The 20233-nt window shown below is 36.7% G+C and overlaps 1 protein-coding gene across 1 annotated transcript in view; it reads right to left on the bottom strand.

The window, feature by feature from the left end:
• The window catches only part of AHR (aryl hydrocarbon receptor), a 63917-nt gene that overhangs the window by 41992 nt on the left and 1692 nt on the right, over positions 1–20233 (bottom strand). Inside the window, exon 2 of the mRNA XM_055707867.1 lies at positions 13430–13617. Within this exon, the coding sequence (XP_055563842.1) occupies positions 13430–13617 (188 nt within the window). The remainder of the gene's footprint in view (positions 1–13429; positions 13618–20233) is intronic.

Genomic DNA, 20233 nt, shown 5'->3' with positions numbered 1-20233 from the left:
GTGCTACCATCTACTTAACACATCCTTTGCACAAGACAAATAGACAGAAATGGATGTTACAAGTGACATAAAATGACAGCAAAGTAATCTAAAGTTGAGAGGAGTGGAACAGAAACACTTGCTAAGGTTCCTCTCAAACACAGCCATGTTTCCCCATTTTGTGCAAGTTTTTTGTCGCATTCTTCTGCTTTGTTCTAATTCAGACAAATTCAAATCCTGCAAGAAAAAAAGCTTGTAAAATTCCTCCAGTGTTTTTGCACACATAACAGGTAGAGCTTGATGCCATATTATTTTTAAAAGTTTGCCTGCTCAGGCACTTCCTCTTCTGTCATTAGTATCTCCAACACTTTAAGTTAGAAGAGGTAGCGTAAGTCTTTCTACATTTTTTACATTATTAGTAATCCAACTCTTTGCTTGAATTTTTTTTCCTATATAGCTAATAATAGTTATTACGATATTCCACCATTCCATCTTTTCCCAGCCTTCCTTATTGCTTAAATTTAAAATCTTTCTTAGTCTAACTATGCTTTTAAACTTCTCATTTGTATACACAAATTTTATAGCTTTCTCTGTTTTACCGGGTGTCTGCTGTATTTAATTCTGACTCTCTTTCACCAAGTGCCTGTCCTATTTCATTCTCTGACCAAGCATCCTAATTATTCTGTAGAAGCATCCTCTGCTTTTATCCACCCTTGGCTCCAAATTCAGTTCAAATATACAAAACTCATAACATCAGCAGTATATCCTCTAAAATTTCTTGACAGATCTCTTGACCTTTGAGGTACCAGAAACATCACAAGTCTGAAAAAAAAAAAAAAACACCCAACAACCAAAATCTACCAAACAACTCACATTCTACTGCTAGACCCACTAAAATGGAAAACTAGCATAAGATCAGCAGTATAATGCCTGAGCTCTACACTGTCTGTCTGCTCCTCCCACCCTGACAAATCCTACAAACTGTAGGCTAAATCACACTCCTGAAGACACAGCTGCTACCATCTATAAAATTGACTGCTACCAAGTAGTAAAGTCATATTAGTGACTACAGAAAAATTATGACCAAAATTAATGAATTGGGGTTTTTTTTCCACATCTGTAGAATTAATTTCATTTTCAATATCTTGCATAATATTCTAGTCCTCCATGTGAGACACCAGAAAAGGGATAGTTTGTCAAGTTAGTTACATGGCAGATGATGTTAATCAACCTACTGGCTTATACAAAAATGCCTGCTGGGTGCTTAAAGTAAACTGTTTTGCAAAATACGTATTGCAGAGTAACTGAATTCTTTTCCCTACAATATCACACCCACATAGAGCCAGTGTCTCAAAAGCATTAACAGCAGCCATGGCATTCTTTAACACGGCTGAAGTTACGACATTGAAGAAACACATTTACTGGTTTTAAAAGCACTTTACAGAACCAAGATATTAGATTTTCCTAGATTTGCTTAATATAAGTTCCATAAAGACTTAAAAAGCTGTTTTACAACATTCACATACCACAAGAACCTGAAGTTTAACCAGATCATGTATGAGATTTTTCTCAATTTCATAAAATACTTTCTTTTGAGCCATTCCCAAAATGCAGCTCAGCAAGCCCTGAAGTTCATTGAAGCAGATTAGTGCTTCTCTTAAGACAGTTAAGAGATTAAAATAAATAAATTTTGAAAATCTCCTATTAAAGATCTGAAAAAAAACATTATACACCACTGGATTGCTCACAACATGCATTAAAACCAACTCAAGCTCTGCTATACAGGACAGCCAAACTCAGGTTATCATTTTTAATGTTGCTTTTTAAATAAAGAGTAGCAGCAATATCAAATGTGGAATGTCAAGTGTCTATGCAGTAGTCTCCCTTAAACGGGGGACATATCTTCATTTGCCACAAAGTGGTACTTAACTCACCGCTATGTTTTCTTAAGTAGAAGCAAAACCAACAAGCAAATTGTGTATTTTTCCCCTGAAGTGACTGAGTGATGCTGAACTTAGTTCACAGCCTGCTAATTAATCACTCCAGAAACACCACACCAAGTCAGCACACGCGTACCTCCAAAAATGAGAGTTCAGTCATTGCATGTTGAAGACTCAAGACTGTTTGCAAAGACTTGCACTACCTAAAGCAGATGTTCCCAAACTGTGCTATGCAAGACACTTCAAAGTTATTTTATGTGTGTGGTAGGCATTAAGAGCCACTGAGCTGCTGAGGGTGGGGAGAAGAGGGGAAAAAAAGAAAGGAGGGGGGGGGGGGATCAGAAGCAGTCACAAACACTATGCAACAAAAGCTCTCTCTTAAAGCCTACAAGCATGTGAGTGCTTCTTGCTCAGAATACCCCCATCAGGCTCCCAGACTTGGAGAATGTAACGGGAGACAGGATGAGATTTATATGGGAGTTGAAAGGCAATCAGCCATTTCTGAGAGCAAGAATAGGCAGAAGGTTACAGGACGATGAAGTGTAAGATCAGGAATAAACTATTATGTCTTTCTCTAAGAGGGTCAGCGGTATCTATATGCTGTCTGGGAATTTCTGAGCTTCTAATACATCAATGGTAGTTCTCTTCAACTTGGAGCCTGGAGCTGAGAAAAAAAGACAAACCCTGAAGAATTACTGCACATGACATAGCTATAATGCAGCGGAACAGCAATCACTGTGCAGTGCTTCTACAGCTAGCCAGTTGTACCTAGTCACCTGATGCCAGAATTTTAGTTCTTTTTTTTTTTTTTAAGCACACATATGGAATATAACTTTACTTTTGCTTTTGTCATTTACTTTAAAACAGAAAAATAAATCTCAGGAAACAAGCAGTTGTTCAAATTTGTGAACTCTCACTTGGGCTTTGAAGCTCAACAACCACATCCCAAACTGTACAGTGCTTGTGGTTTCCAGATTTAGAGGCAATGAACTCTTGTTCCATAACTATCACAGAGGTGACAGTCACCTGCTGAATCACCATTCATGACATGACATTTCAGTCAGGACATGAAAAACATGTCCTGGCACACCTGTATTTCTTCTGAGATATTTCCCATTCAGTTGCTTGTCTGGGTACATCTTCCTTGCTTCTACAGAAAAAAAAAAGTCATCAAGAGGTGCATGCTTGTAAATTGTGATTTACCATCAGACCTGTTGATATGATATTGCTTTAGCAACAAAAAGGGGAGGAAAAAATCTTGCAAAAATTTTTGAGGACAGGGATAGAAAGTCAAAGAAGGTGGTGAAGTGATTCACTTCCTTCTGGAACGAGGTGCCTAGATGCACAGAGGCACCTATCTATCACATTTTTGGGTTTTTGAACCATTTGTTCCTAAAACAGAGTATTCTTTTCCTGTAATTTAATTTTTCCATATGTTAGAGCAACACAGGAAGTTTATATACATAAAGCTAGTTAGACATTATTACATAATTAAATAATCAGACATTATATTTAAAAAACATTTGTTATGCTTTTGATTTGTAGAAAAGACAAGTTAATACCAAGCAGAAAATGACAGTTAACACTACAGGTATTTTTTTAAATTAAATTGCTCATTCCAAAACAAATGGTTAAACTCTTGCAAAAAAACCCCAAATCTTACGAAAACAGCTGTTCTCTCAGTATTATACATCAATAGTCATTTTTTATTATAAAGCCAGGAATCTAAAGTGATTTTTAAACTCCTGTTAGAGTTCACAGTTTCTTACATATCAGTTTCAGTAAGGAACTCATCTCACTCAACCTGGACCTGGTAATCACTGATTAACTCAAATCTGGTTTGTTTGTTGGTTTTTTCCCTACTGAAACAATGTCTTAATTTTGGCTTCATCCAGCTGATAGCTTAACAGCAACTTCATAGAATTTTTGTCTGGGGAATTTCTGTATGATTTTAACTGAAAAAAGGAAACTGTTACATTCCACATATGAAACAGTACAGTTTCATTATTTTACTAGTAAAGTGTGATGATGAGTTTTGCCACTATTACATTAAAAGGGTATGGAAGTGGTTTGAAAGGTTTCTTTAGAAGATAATTCAAGTTCAAACCTTGCTATATAAGGGTACTAGTGAATAAGCACTTCCTAACAGAAATATCCCACTTAAATGGATGAACAAAACCCCATACATACATTCCACCAAAAGAAATGAAGTTGTGTTTTTATGCCAGCTCAAAACTTTTCAGCAATTTAACAGAAGACTTTCTGCAACGACTGAAGCATGGCAAGGGAATCAAGTGGGCTTTTGGAAGGTTGCTTCCTTTCCAGTCCAAGACTTTCTTTTCTCTACTTGGGGTATGAGACTTATTCCCAGTTTATTTCACTGTCAAGGTCCATGGATGTGTTCTGTTGAAGCCACATGCATATCCTCATTCTGAAAGATGAGTCCTTCCTCGTCCCTTGCAGAAGCCTCTAGTCACCCCCTGTATTTCAAAGGTTGCCCTTGAGGTCAACCTAGTTAGACCTGAATTGTACTATACAGAGGGGAAGAGGAACAGATCACTTGGGACAGAATTAGAGGGATGCTCTGGAGAAACCCTAATTCACCAACCTGGTGATACAAAAACAATGAGAGTCAACACTGAAAACTTTGTTGAAGTCAAGGGAAACAATACCACTGCTCTCCCATTGTCCGCAAAACCAGGTACCCTTCATAAAAGGCAGGTAGGTTTTGTCAGGCATGATTTGCCCATAGTCTACAGATGCAGAAGACTACTATTCTCAGAATGTAAAAGCTGAGGAAGAATGTCTTCACTTAAGGCAGTAGCCATTTCAGAGTAGTACATCCATGTTACAAGAAACAGTGAGGGGTTCAGGGTAGCTGACACTCCCTGCACTGAAGGTAAGTAATTGCAAGGATGTCAGAGGGCCCACAGTCCGCTGATACAGCCTGAGACAAGCAGAGGACAGAGGGACACTTCAGAAATACTCAGGCTGATATATTCCTAAAAACTCTTACAGCTGCAGGAGAGCATAAGCCTTGCATTATATCTTCAAATGCTCATGTGATGCACGAAGAGGGGCAATGTTTTTTTTCTTTCCACATCACTAGGTTTAATTCATTAGCATTTATGACACAATTAGCATACCAACCAGGAATTCATATTTGCATTTTTATCCTTCTGAAGGATCAGCTACAAAACACAAAATCTATGAGGCTCCACCAGTCTACAAAGCTTCCCATTAAATAGGTCAAGAAAGTATATTAACAAAAACCTTCAGCATCAGAGTGCTGTATCATGACAGATACATTTCAACATCCTTTAATGTGATCAAATCAACAGCCTGGTCTCCGGTAAGATACTACATACAGCACCACACTGAGCACGATGGTATCAAAGGAAAATTAAAAGCAGTTGTGAGAACAAGAAGGAAAGACTGGAATTATTTGTTCTGGCATGTCTCTTATCATTGTCTGGTAACAAGTACACCAAACAACAAATGGTACAAGCGAGGAGGGACACTAGGGGCTACCCTTACGTTTTCTTCCAAGCATGGAAAATATTTATGTGGCACATCCTAAAAAAAAAAAAATAAAATAAAAAAAATAATAATTAGTAAAGGAAAGACTTCATCCTTCAACAACTTGTAACCTCCATGTAGACATCAAGGGGCAAAAATTAATTCACTGAAATGGAATACTTCAGTAGAAAAAGCTAGTGTCTTGTGCTAACCCACAGGAATTGTACTGCTGAAGACATGACAATAGAGTCTGATGGGGAGTCAGAGTATTTGCCCATCTAGGCCATGGACTTGCTCCAGTAAACTCCTACTTTATACAATCAGAATTTTTCTTCAGGGGCCAAGCACGTCTGTCTTTCAGCTTATTAGATGTTATATGACTCCACACATAAAGTGTGCATTACTGAGCAATTCAAAAGGCAGATGGGTTGAATTTCAAGAGGCAATTATTCAGTGGAAAAGTGAGCATCTTCTTGTTTAATTAAAAGCAGAGTTTAGCATGCATCACTGAGGGCAACTAATTCGTATTTGTATGTCCCCTTTAATGTTCACAGCTGGCAAACAGCAAACCTACATTTTCTCAAGACAATTTCAGATAATCCTATTGTGGTTCTTACAGTTTACTTCATTTAAGTTTCTAGAATAACTAAGTTTTATCATTAACAGAATACCTGTTAAAATACAGCTTGGACAGTCCATCACTGTACTGAGGTGCAGGAACTCCCAGGAGGCTTCTCCCAGGAAACATGAATCAATACACCATCTGAAACTCTAAAGAGCTCATTTGAAATTGGTTATTTTTTAACTTTTTCAGATTCTCTTAAAAAGAAATTATAAATGAACCTGTTACAACCACTGAGCTCTGGTAACTAGAATTAGCTTCCAGTCTTCTAGCTAGATTTCCAAAACTATCCACAAAAGCAATCATTCTTTAACTAGTGTTCTATCAAAGCACGTATGGAGCAGAAACTGTTTTAACAGAGTTAAAGTTTTTGTTTACTGAGGCAAAATAAACACTGTTATAACTGGTTCGAACTGTAAACATCTACAGAGCTCAAGCACACAAGCAAGTCTTACTTCCTTATCAGAACACAGATAAAGTCTAACAGGAAAAGCTAGGGCATTTCTCCTGTCAACAAGCACACACAGGAGGAAAACTGCAGAGTTATAAAGGCACACAGTATTAAAAGCTATTCCAGTAATAATAGATGATTTCTACAAATTTTTAAAGTGTATCCATACCAAAGTCTTAAATTACCAGGACATATTTTTAAAGTCGTAGTCAAGCTAACTACACTTGGACAAATTCAAATGGGTGAATCACAAAGCCCATGGAAGACAGATCTGGAGAGCCTGGTGCTAGCTCTAATCATACTTCTCCACTCAAACTGTCTTTGGAGGAGGGATCAGTTACCATGATTTGTCTAACAACAACAACAACAAGCTCCACATCTCATTATCTTTAGGTGCTACAGCGTAGTAATAAAAACATTAACAAAGACTGCAAGATTCGGAATACACAGTGTCAGAGAACCAGCAGTAGTTCCCAAAGCCAGGCTTTTTATCTTGGTACCCATTCTGGGCTTGAATGTCATGCTAACCCTAACAACGCCAATCTTCAGAACACTTACATGGTTAGCATAGGATAAACTGTATTTTAGGCTCTGATCTTGCAAATGAGAGAGTATTCACTGCAACAGGTATTCAGAGCAAAGCCCAGAACAGTATGCTGTAAAACTAGTCTCCCTATTAAAAACAGCTATGGGAAAAGACAAATGCTCTGCATACTGGAACAGGGTTTTGAAGAAATTTTACAACAGCTTTGTGGAACATATGAGGCTTCTACAATGGCTTTCCGTATGCCTTTGATTAAAACATACATACAGGGCAGAGAAGAAGAGATAACCTTTATTTCTCTTCCCTGCAAAGGGAGTTCTAACAATGATTAACATTAATTGCTGAAATACTAAAGTGCAACAGGAAAAGAAAATCCAAAGAGTATACTGTCAGTATTTGTACCCAGTTCCTCCTTTTTAGCCTACAAATATATTGACATATTAGGCTCTTACTTTGTGATATAAACAGAATTTTCAATTTTAGACATTTGTCTTAAGGTATATTAACGCCAATTACATCAGTCCATAGGGGTATAGGGCTGCCTAGCGAACACAGCAGTCCTAAAAATAAAATGCTTCCGAGAGAGCTAAGAATAAGCATGTAACAATGAAAAAACATACACATTTTGAGATTTAAGGTGATGTCACAGTTACATGGCTCTAATAATAATTTTTGAGGATCAGAATTTAGGACTTCAAAGCCTAAATCCCTACTTATGTTCTGTTACGTAAAATACAGGCTAAAATAGCCTGTAGCAGACAGTCACAAATGCTCACTATGAATCGCGGGGGATTGGGGCGGGGGGAAGACAAGTACAGCAGCATGGAAGAACAAGCATGGATTAGGAAATAACTTGAATGGTATGATTGACTGAAACCAAAATAACTACAGTTCCAAAGTTCAAATTTTGTAATAACTTTGGGTTGGGGCCGGGGGCAGACAGTATAAAAGGACACATAGTGGGTTTGTTTGGGTGGATTTTGCCTTTTCTTTTTTTCCTAACTCTCAGATAAGATTCAAAGCAGCTCATTCAAAAACGGGAAAATTAATTCATGGTAGAAATTAGAAAGAGAATGACATAACTTTCAAGGCCGGAAAACAAGCAAATTTAAATCTGAATAATATTTTAACAGGATGATATATCTGCTAGAATAATCACCAGGAGATGTGGTGGATTCTCCATTTAACTTCTTCACATTGAAATCGGATAGTGTTCTACAAAACCCACAAGAAATCTGTCTCAAATACGGGCTCTTTCCTACCTTGAGAGTACAAAAATGGCTCAAGACGGAGTCATAAACTAAGTAAGTCTAGTCAAGCCCACCAGAAGCTGCTGGCAACAGTGAATTCCTATATGGCATCAGCATAAACACTTTAAAGCATTAAGTGCAGCCTGATTCCACTGCTCTGCCCTGGAGGGCTTTAGTTTTTCCTGATGTGCGAGTCAGGAGTGTCCATGTAGGCAGTATGAGGAGCAGGGAAAGAGGGTAACATGAAAGCGTAGTCACACTTTCAAAGAATACATGAGGAACACTGCATTAGACAAACATGGCAAGTAAATATAGTAACAGTCTGAAATAAAAGCAAGTCAGGCCAGACCTGCTGTATTATCCTGGCCTTAACAGGTTGAGTTGTAATCAGTTGTTCCACCCTTTCAGGTTTCTGTTTCAGAGCACCACAGAACACTTGGCAGCAAGGCTATCTACATGTTGCAGCCTTTCTCAGCGCAACAGAATGTATACATTGTCTCCCACTTTGCCCGTCTTTCCCATCTGTACATCTTATCTTAAGCTATATTCCCCAGAGCAGAAACCACATTCAGTCTGTTCTCTGCAATACACAGTATGATAGAACAGCAGGCATCACAAGAAAAATACATTACATCAAAGAATGTATTTTATGTGATGACAATGGGTGCAAAATTTCAGCTATCTTATGCCAAGGAATGTGTGTTAATTATATTACAAAGTAAAATTAGGCAACACAAACTTACTGGAAAAAATTCTTAATTATTTTGTTATTGCTGTGCTTGCCAGAATCACTTGCATACAACATAAGAAACCAATTCTAAACTAATTTTGAGCAGAAACTTTCTTCTGTAATTGCAGAAAACTGTCCAATAAGCAAGAGGGGAAAAAACACATATTTTAAGCCACAGGAATTCTTAGCTAAATGGATGAAAGGATAATTAATAAGCAACATGTTAAAATTTGTTTCTAATGTATCGATACATACACACAGAGCACAGCTACTTCATTTTAGATCCTGCAAGGCTCTCCTTAATTCTCAGTATACCTTTAAGATGAAAAATCATGCCCATACTATTAAAAAAAAGTGATCGATCACACAAAGTTTACTTTTATCTCTTTAATCTAGCTGCTTCACCAAAACCCCAAGATGACTAATTATAAATGTTCTTCCTTACTGCATTAAAGTATTTAAATGATTATCAATTCATTATATAAAGACCAAAGCTAGAGGCAAAAGGGCTTTTTCCTTTAGCATGTATTGGGAACAAGGCTATGCCTAAATGACTGTCCAGTTGTGCTCCAGATGCTGAACTTGCACTAACCTGCACCCACACATAGAGCTGTTGTCCCATATTCTACTTCATACTTTTCACTGCTGAATGCACACATGCACAGGCACTTAGCGTCAAAACAGGGTGACCCAATACCAGGAAAACATACAAACTATTTCTTTACCAACTGTCAGCAGACACCTGCCTGATTTATCCTAATCTCTTAAAAATAAAAAGCTTGCCTTAAGCCACTTCCAGAAAGTATCTTACATGCACAAAATAAATACTCCAGTGGTGACTTAAGCTAACCTGCTTGACTTTGAGGACTGCTAATCCACTTTAGTACAGACAGGTAGCACCACACAGCTGAGAAGCGACACCACCTTAAATCACTCCTTCGCTTTGTCTCACCATGCAATAACTTTGACTTTATAAAGAAACAGACTTGAGACACAGTATTTTAAGCCACTACTGAAACTTCCTTCTTGACTACAAGGTCAAATTCATACATATAAAAGCATGCCAGAGTGCTTGACATGGGGATACAGAAAGCCTTCTGACACCACGCGGACTTGAAACTAACCTGACCACACGGAACTAGTGTATCTAAAGGGGTGTATCTTGAGTTGTGGAAGAGGAAAAAAAAAAATGTATACCTATTTCCTACAGCCTGAAATATGGTAAGCATGCCTAAGTACCATGTTTCAGTTGACACTATGGAAAAACTCATCTGTCTTCAGCTCTGGGGCAGAGGAAGATGCTTTTCTGTTTGATTGGTGGGGTTTTTTTTTCTTTTCCTTTTTTTAGATATATACACTTAGCTTTTAAAGTAACAACAAAAACCCTCATAGACATCTAAGTGAGGTACATTTTTTCAAATTGATATAACTTCTTGAGATGTCTTTCACAAAACAGGGCTTTTTTTTTCCTCCCCAGACTTCCGCCTTCAGAAAACAGGCATTCACTCTGGATTATTTAAACTTGGAAAAATGCAAGTGTTTTCTTTGAAAAAATATCTATTGTTGCAGCAAAAACTTGGGTTTCCTTTCAAGCAAGATCATATGATTGCGCGTTTATATTTTACTTTCCGCAGGAATTTACACACCCCCCATTTGCATCCTGTTATTCATTTAGCGTTTCCCTTCACTTCAGCACGCTGCATTAATAAAGTGGACCTGTTGGCTCAGTCTAGGCACTCAAGGTGACAATCAGTGCTCACTCCTGCATTTGCCAGATTTATTCTATAGGGCTTTCTGCATGTATTTAAGTACACAAAACAATCCTTCAAAAGAGCAATTCGGTAAGAAGCACTGCATAGACAGATCATGAAACTCTAACCTAGGGGTTTCAGGGTATTTTTGTTAATTTTGTCCTTCAGAGCATTAATTTCTTTTTTGGGGGGTAAGTTCAACTGAAATAGATTCCATGTTTTTAAGTACATTAAAATAGCATAAAAAATTCTTATTTTTCAATACTGGACCTGTCATAGATTGATTACTTTTGTTTATCTTCACTTTAGTAGCCTTTAAACTCCTTCAGCTAGATACTGATTACTAACTTGGTTGGTAGTCCTACAGTTCAAAGACCTGAAAAGTAGTAGTAAAAAGCCTTTTTCTACTAAAAAAGGTTAGATAGCTTCTGTTGAAGCTATTCTATCTGAAAGTACAGGCTAAACTTGCTTTGCCTTCACTATTCAATGTCTCGCACAAGATAAACATCAAATAATTTATCTTTTTATCATTTGAGGCTTTTTTATTTTATAAAGACGATAGGTAAAACATTGTGCTGTAATGCATCTAGTATATGCACTTGTTTGAAAAGTCCTTTCCTATGAGGCAAATCAAAATTCTGCTACTTAATTCATTACAACAAAATCAAATACCCTGTATTCTACAGCAGTGGTTCAGTATGGTGGCATTAGCTTGCATATGGTTGTGTGATGTGGGTAACATGCTAATAGTATGCTACTGAGTTGAAAACACAGGTTAAGTTTGCTTCAACTTTGGATCCACAGTAGTTAAATTAGAACCTGAAATAACTTCTCTGCCACTAAAGCACATCTAATTCATCACCATGCTAAGGAGTTGAAAGCTACCTTTGTGTTCAAATTAGAAACAAGCAACTAATGTAAATTTTGGTTTCTTTACAGCTAAAGCCACAGATTTTTTCCTATATAGAAATCATAGCCTTAAACCCTTTTATTCTAGGACCTTCAAGTGCAAATTGTCAGGGGAGGAGAAACAAGAATCAAGCATTCCCGTTGCATGAGAAACAGATTTGCTATTATCGCTCCATCCCAAAAACTTGCAATCTTTACTTGTTTCAGAAAACTATTTTTTAAAAAAAAGTTCAAGACTAGAATTTCCTCTTCAATTCACCAAGACAACACTGACAAGCCAAATCACTTGTTTTACTGCAGTCCACCTGAGATGACATCTCACAAAGACTTTGATGAACTGATGTGCCAAGAGAACTCTTTTTATTTCACAGGAGTAAATATTTTCATTTGAAAAAAACCTGCTAGAAATATTTGACCAACTCTAGCCTTGAGTAGATTCCATACTCAGAATTGTCCTGAACAAGTACAGAAATGAAGACACTTGCATAGAAATTAAGACACTTGCCTATATTCTTCAAGCAATAAAACACAGGATAGAAATTTATGAACATTACTTAATTGAAGCCAGTAGACACAATAAATGAAAATAAAGTGTTTTGTATTCCTGCAGGAAAAGCAGAACTGTCTTCTGCAGTTAGGTTTCTTCAGTCCTTTCATCCATGGTAGAGTCACTTATCAAGAAGCTGAAACACTAAATCTTCAACTGATGAGGACAGAGGCTATTTTAATGTCCAAAAACTTATTAAATTGTAAAGGTTGGGTTTTTGTTTGTTTGGGTTTTTTTGGGGGTTGTTTTGTTTTACTATCAATTCCATTGTAAGCAAGATTTCTTAGCTACAGCTGATCAACATAATTCCATCTTCAGTATAATATATACAATATAAATAATAATATAAACTTCACTGACTGGTAAAAAAAGGACAATTATTTTAATACAAGCTCCCTGGCTTATTCCAGCAGTGAAAAGGGCCAGACTATTTCTGCCCTTGAAGAAACAGGCACGAAGCCAGCCATCAGATCTCACCCTACGAAATAGTTCAGGTACCGAGGGAGAGGGGTAGAGGACTCCTTGCCCAGCTCTGAGATGGTGTAAGGGAACACATCCTTCTGGCCTGATTACTATTCCAAGTGCTGCTGTATTACCTTTGCCAGGGCTGGGGTCACTGAAAACCTGCCCACACAATTGGAGAACCTTAGCTGTCATCTTAATGCCTCATGCCCTGCCTTAATCAGGGCTTGAACACAGGAAAGACTTTGCCTCTCTTTCTTTTTTGTGATAAGGAAGTCAATTTTGTGATAAGGAAGGGGCACTAGCAATTACTTTACGTTAAAACAAAGTAATTTGTGATGCACCATTAAGCAAATCAAACAGCTAATGGGAATTCATATGACATTTTAACAGTAATAGTTTTATGAAGGTGATTTTCGGAAGGGAAAACACAAAACCGCTTAAATATCTTTGATAGTCTAGTGAAAAGGACTGGGAGACTTAAGAGCAATTATTAATTCCAAATGCAAAGGCTTGAAAGACTTGTGATTTAAGTGAAATATAAGTAGTTACATTTGGTTTTCAAGAAACTTTATATGGTTACGTTGTATATACCCATGCAACTGGATGTTCTATTGAAATACTGATAAATTTAACAGTTTAAGTACTTAAACAGCTGAAATCAAGATACAGTACCAACAGAATTTTACAAGCAGTCCAAAACCAAATAAATTCCTAATCCTTACCGTCAAAAAAACTTTTGGCTCTCAGGTAACTGACACTGAGCCTAAGGACAGACAGCTTATCCAACTTGGCGATAACATCTTGAGGGAAAGGCAGAAGGCTAGCCAAGCGGTCCAACTCTGCATTCAAGCGGTCCCTGTGTCTTTTGGATGGATTGGACTTGACTCCTTCAGCTGGAGATGGCTTTACTCTGTGGCAAAAAAAAAAACAACAACAAAACACAATATAAACATAATTTCTTTCCCAAAATAAAGGTAAATATTTGCCAAACCTAATATTACAGATTGCCTTTTAAAATTTAACAAGCAAAGTGTCTTCCCCAAGTGGCTTCTGTTTTCCATTTGAAAAAAAAAATTACAATGGTTTAACATCATCCCCCACACACACACACACACACTGTTAAATGAAGCAGCTAGACCCACAATGGCTATTTGAACATGTAATGAACATTTGAAACCTCTGAGATTCAGCATTTTTTATAAAAAGATTCCTATACTTTCATTCAAATGTCACTTGAATTCTTCCAAATGTTAGTCTTACAAATAATTCAATAATTTTTAGTAAGATGTGTACAAATGCATTTAACAGTACACTCTTTCACTTCAGTTACAATTTTTCACAGGTGTCCTTAATTTTTGTCAGCGTTTGGAGCATGATATTGTCAACTGAATACAACAAAAGTTTCAGTAACTTGCTAGACAACAAGGCATCCACAACTGCACAAGAAAACAAGAGATACAGCAAACACTATCAAGCTTACCCTTTAAGCCACCTCTCAGCTGACAGCATTTCGAGCACAGCATGACAAAAGCACAACTTTCTACATTAAAATGCACAATTAAAAAAGCTTTGTTATGAATTACATAAAGTTTTTGTAAACTTGCTATTTTCCATTCATGTCTAGCCTGAGCTCCCATTCCAGATACTTGGATACTCATACCTTCCCATACCACAGACACAGATGTCTAAAAGCCAGGTTAAACCCCTACTCATCTGAATTAAAATTAGTCATTACAAGCCAATACTGAAACAAAATCATTTGTCTGCAAGAGCCATAGCAGATTTTATTACATTTATTGAACAGTTTTCTAATTAGAATGATTCATTATCACTTTTCCAGTACGGCAGTTCTACTTAAGATCTACAGCAGTGACCAATGTGTGCTGCTCTCATAGAAACATTGGTTCTGCAAGATGTATCACCCACCAAAATACTACGCATAAATACTTTCAGCAGTTAATTTCTTCAGTATTTCATTTAGTCTGCTTCCAAGCTTCGTCCTTCTCTCAACCTTACAATGAGAAATTGCAAAAGCTCCAAGAGTTATTTTTGCTACTGCTGAAAGTAAACCATGCTGAAAAACAATTTCAACTGATACTTCCAGTCAAATAAGTAGCAACAGAGTGGACATACCTATTTTTAGCTTGCTTTTACTTCATATTTCAATTAGATTTCTTGTTAGTTTACATTTAAGCCCTTCTTTTTACAGGCATCACTGAATAATACAGACACTAGAGTAAGTGTCACTTGTCAAAAATAAGTCTTGCTGCCTGTTCCCTAGCACTAGAGCCACTCTTTTGCATACTGAAGGAGGCATGCTCCTTATGTGGAGCCTGGAAACTTGAGGATGCCATAATACAAGATGTTGTTAATACACATTAATATGATACATCAGCAGCAACTACTTACTCCCCAGATGAATAAAGTTAAGTTTGCTGCAGGGTAAAGATTGTCTAGGACATGGTTCTAGTAGACCTTTATCCAAAAAGCACTGGAAAACTGGGGAAAAACAATGAATCATGAAATACAAAAATTCTCTCTTGAAAAAAAGTATAGGTTCATCATCAACTGCAACGGATGACCAACTAAATATTTGGTTAGATGAGTGCTTCAGTCACAAGCCGTGACTTTGAGACCTGCAGCTCACCACATCCCCAAGTGAATATTAAACTTAAAATAATATAGTAAAGCTTTCTTCACATTCTTATATTCTGGCAGAATATTCACTTGTACAAGCTATATGATTAATACAATTTAAATATAACCCTAAAAAATAAAGTTTTAAATCACCAAACATTACCAGTAACATTAAAAGAAATTTACAAGATAACTTTTAATGTATTAAACTGCCATAAATGTAGAGCCAGAATAATAAATTCCAAACTTTAAGCAGGTAACAGTTGTGTAACAATCAGTGAACAGCTCACTCAGACCTCAAACAGGTCTGCTTCCAAAAAGTGGAGTTCCCCATGGAAACCATTCAAAACACACAAACTTTTCCAAATACTATAGTTATCTGTTTTCACAACTGTCCTCCACTTTGCTTAAAACTTCTATAAGCAATTTGACAAGTTAGTTGAAACTAACTGTGCAGTTATCTTGTCAAGTTGTTAGACTTAATTGCTTTTGCTTTACATGGTAACAATTTTTCTTCCTTTTTTCCCTAACTAGTTCAAAGCATAAGGATTTTCTAAGTGTAGTATACAACATTTCTGAATACTAAGTTACCAGTATTTGCAGCATAAATCTTACCATGTTCTCTCCCTCCAAATCAAAGTGATTTTCACTAATTTTCCCCTTTGTGACTCAACTAAAATTAATTACATAAAAATGGATCCCCCCCATAGTGAAGGGAGTAAGGGCAGAAATGCCAGGGGTGTAAGTAGTAAGTTAAACCATTTTCCATCCACTTATGTAAATCCTTGATGCTAAAGACAGCCCTAGCTGCACTGCAGAAAATTATCTTCAGGGGAAACTACGTGCTATGTCAAGATTAAATCCATGCATGTGTTTTTTTTAAAAAAGTGGGAAGAAAAAAAAAAATACTATGGGAGGGAATGGATTTTAAGCTGATCTTTCCGTTCTTAATCTTTTACCTTTCACAGGAAATTTGAATTCCCTAATCAAAGGCAAGCAGTCTTGATACACTCAGTGCCTCCAAACTGAGCTACAATCTATCGTCCCAACAGCTGCAAGACAAGCCAGCACTCTTTAATTTTTGTTTTTACAATTCTAAAGGATTTGCCACCATAACATTAGCTGACTACTATTTTCACAGGTCTGCTACACCCTACTTAATCAGAATTTTTCATTACACATGCTTACCATGTATGCCTTCACAGAAATTAACACTAGGAAAGTGTGCAAGTACCTAAGTCTTAATTATTATCACATGGCCGAAATAATTTTCAATTTTTACATGCTAGCTTATTTTTTTTTAAGTGACATTGAAGCAGTTATTTGAGAAAATGAAAAGCAAGCACAAATTTAGTTTATTCATAATATGACAACAAAAACTTTGAAAAACCAAATAAAGCACTGAAAAGCATGATAACTTATTAACAAGGTATGAAACCTTTTTAAGGCCTGAAGCACGAAATGAAGTCAGGAAATAAAAGAATGTGCAAGAAGAGAGCTAAAGCTACAGCAACATGTTAAAAAAGTACAAGTTAGAACTGTTCTATTGCTTAGGAAAAAAAGACTGAAGAAAGAGCATACACGTCACCTAGCTAATGGATTTAATCTTTTCAGCTACATGTATTTTTCATTTCATATTTAATAGTACATGCAATAAAATGTTATTCTTCTATATACGATTTAATTCAGTGTAGGTCAGGTATATAAAATGCACGTTACCACTGCAGTCACCATTACAATAGGTGAAATCCTCTAAAATTCTCTATTTACTTTAGCAACTGAAAAATACTTCTAAGCATTTAATCTTATTGCCCACACCAGATTTATGATTACTGAAAATCCAGCAGATGATTCCTTTGGAAGCAAAAGATATGACACAGACTACCAACCTCTTCAATCAAACGTATTGTCAATCTATATTGAAGGGGCAAGAGACCCTTTCCAGTAGTTCCTTCAGTAGACGACAAAATCAGCAAAGATTTATGCAACTGTAGGGATAAAGTTGGTTTTACTGAACAGTCTCAATCATCAGCATGCTACTCATCTGATGCTACGAAACTGTTTGTCCTCCAGTAGTAAACAGTTTAGTTGTTTTGGTGTAAGGAAAACTCTACCAAAGTGACAGAGGCAGCCAGAACACCAACCAAGAATGAAAGTTTCGCACTCAGTTTTAACGTATTTCATTACCGTTTAAGATGACAAGCCAAGGCTATATGTAAAAAGAAAAGGGAAAAAAAAGGTATTTTCCTATTTACTGACCATGTTATCTACATTTGCCTATCTGTAGTTGCTACAGGTCCTCTTTCTATAGTATTGCAAGAAGCACTGAACAAAAATCCACCAACTAAAAAAACCACAAACCTTAAACCCTGTGAATTTTAAGCAGCAGTCTACATGTAACACACAGGTACCCCAAGACTGGCAAAGTTATCATTACATACATAGAATAAACTTACTATATAGAAAACAGCTTTATCGCCTCCTTTTCAAATAAGAAGTACGAACTGCTGCTTGTAACAGATACTGCTTTACACAAAGGAGTATCTTAACCATTATTTTTCTTTTCTGATGAACTTCCATTTTAAATCTTGTTCTGGAACTTCTTGTTCATTTACCTTGAAAGAATGCATAAATAGTTGCATATTTTAGATTACATTATCTCTGTACTGCTTTCTGAAATTACTGTCTCTCGTTATAATTAAGGATCGACTGGTCCAACATTTTCCTCTGGATTACTTAATATCATAAATACATTTAAGCTAACACAGAACAAAACCATATAATAATTTCTTATTTAGTCTGCTACAGAAACATGCCTTTATGCTTTTTTGCACCTGCATAGTATGAAACATTTATACCTCCCCAACCCTTTCCTTATCTATTACATTTATCCAGTTACGCAAAACAATAGCTATCCAAACACTGAAGAAAACCCCAACAAACAAACCAAGGCAAATCAGAGCTAATAAGCAGAAAACCATAAAAACTACAAGGTGGAGCTACATTTATCTAATATCCATCACCTAATGCTAGAATCTATCAACAGTAAGCCCCACTTCTATAAAATTTGCATTTTATCCTTCCTGCTACTAGTATCTTAAATCAGCAGTTCAGTTAATAATCACTAGAGAAAAGGAATTCAAGACTGAAAAAACAAAAACCCCAAGAAAAAGCAGGGGCCACCCACTGCTCCCCAGGCTTCATCGGGGAGTGAAACACCCCAGGGACGCGCTGCCACCAGGGGCACTCGCAGCGTTCAAATATTACGTAGGGAGGAAATAAAGGTTCCAAGGGTTTGAGAAAGTGATTTCTGTAGTATATTACACACAATTAGAATGCACATGGTTTAGCGGTTTGGGGTTGCTGGGGGTTTTTTGGCGTTTTTTTTTTTTTTTCAGATGACAAGATAACAAGATGAACTGTATGAATAGTTGCCTATTAAGTGCCCACATGACTGCTATTCTTTTTCAGCTGTGATACTGTAATTCCCAACTAAATTAAAAAAAATACATTTCAACACTCGGCACTTTCAGGCAATAGCCTGAGATTCCCCTCTCAAGTTCAGCTCTTTCAGTTCTTTATATAACACACAGAAATGAGGAGCTGCAGAGGGGGCTTTTCTTAAACTGGCTTTGAGTTACCACCATGGCTTTAAAGAGTTATCTGTACCTGAAGCAAGAAGTATTTCTACTTAATTTTTTTCCATGGCAACTACAGCATTATATTAATAGCTTCTTCCATTTCTATAAACTAGTTGCCTGTTGTCACAGATTACCAATTATCCTGCTCTGTTTGGAATTACATACATGGCAAACAAAACATCAGAACAATTATTTACATAAACAATCTCTTCTATGAACAATACTAGTTGCAACAATGTATTACAATGTATCTTCCCCCCCCCCCCTTACCCTGAAGAGCTGAGAATTCTGCTGGGGTGAGGAAACAGCAACCCCAAACAAATTAAAATCACGGTACTGTCAAACCTTTGTTAACCATCAGCAAGTACATCTTCCCTCCCTCCCCCAATCAGTTACAAAAGCTTATTGCCTCTCACTTTTTTTGGCCTAAAGGTACGGTCTGTAACTAGTTATGTGAGAAATGGGAACCCTCTGACCCACTAGCAATGTTCTGTAAGGCTGCTCTAGAAGAAGAAACTAAAGTGCATTGCCATTTTGAGGAGAAAAGGAACACATAAGCGTTACAAGTGAGCTACATTTATCTTGCATTAAAATAATTTCTAGTAACCCAAGCAAAGCGGGTTAATACTTCGCCTCCGCTTCAATTTATGGGTGAGCAAACTAATACGAATGCTTTTATTCTAAGAAGAAGCACTTCTCTCTTTGGTCCTAAAGGGCAAAGTCCCTCAATAGATAAATAGTTGCCATTACCCTCAATAGATAAATAGCTGCCATTAGTAATAATAAAAAAAAAAAGGCTTCAACTAATCAGAGATCAGCCAACTTGCATATAGACGAGATAGACTGAAAAGGATTACTTATGTAGATACTGCAGTAACGTAACAGAGAAGGTTCCACATCCTCTGACCAAAGCTAACCAGAATTTAATAGTAAGCCACACATTAGGCTAACTTACCAGCAAGGCACAACATCTTGTGCTTGCACAATCAGAACTTAGGTACTACTAATAGTCTACAAATGCCACCAACATGCTTTTATTTCTTCATGAAAAAACACTCATTTCATTCTTAAAATCCATATCCACAGCATGAATTTAATGAGGTACCTCTACATTGTTGCTTGGAAATGAATAGTCAAAAGAGCAAAACACTGCTATTTTCATAAGAAATGCATCTTCTAACAAGGCATTTTTTAAGAAAATGTGCACTTGTACACTTTCTGTGTTAATTTGTAGGGTGAAACACCAGC

The sequence above is a fragment of the Falco cherrug genome, chromosome 4 (genome assembly GCF_023634085.1).
Source record: "Falco cherrug isolate bFalChe1 chromosome 4, bFalChe1.pri, whole genome shotgun sequence".
Lineage (NCBI taxonomy): Eukaryota > Metazoa > Chordata > Aves > Falconiformes > Falconidae > Falco > Falco cherrug.
The sequence above is the reverse complement of the archived record's forward strand: the minus strand, read 5'-3'. Positions and strand labels throughout refer to the sequence as shown.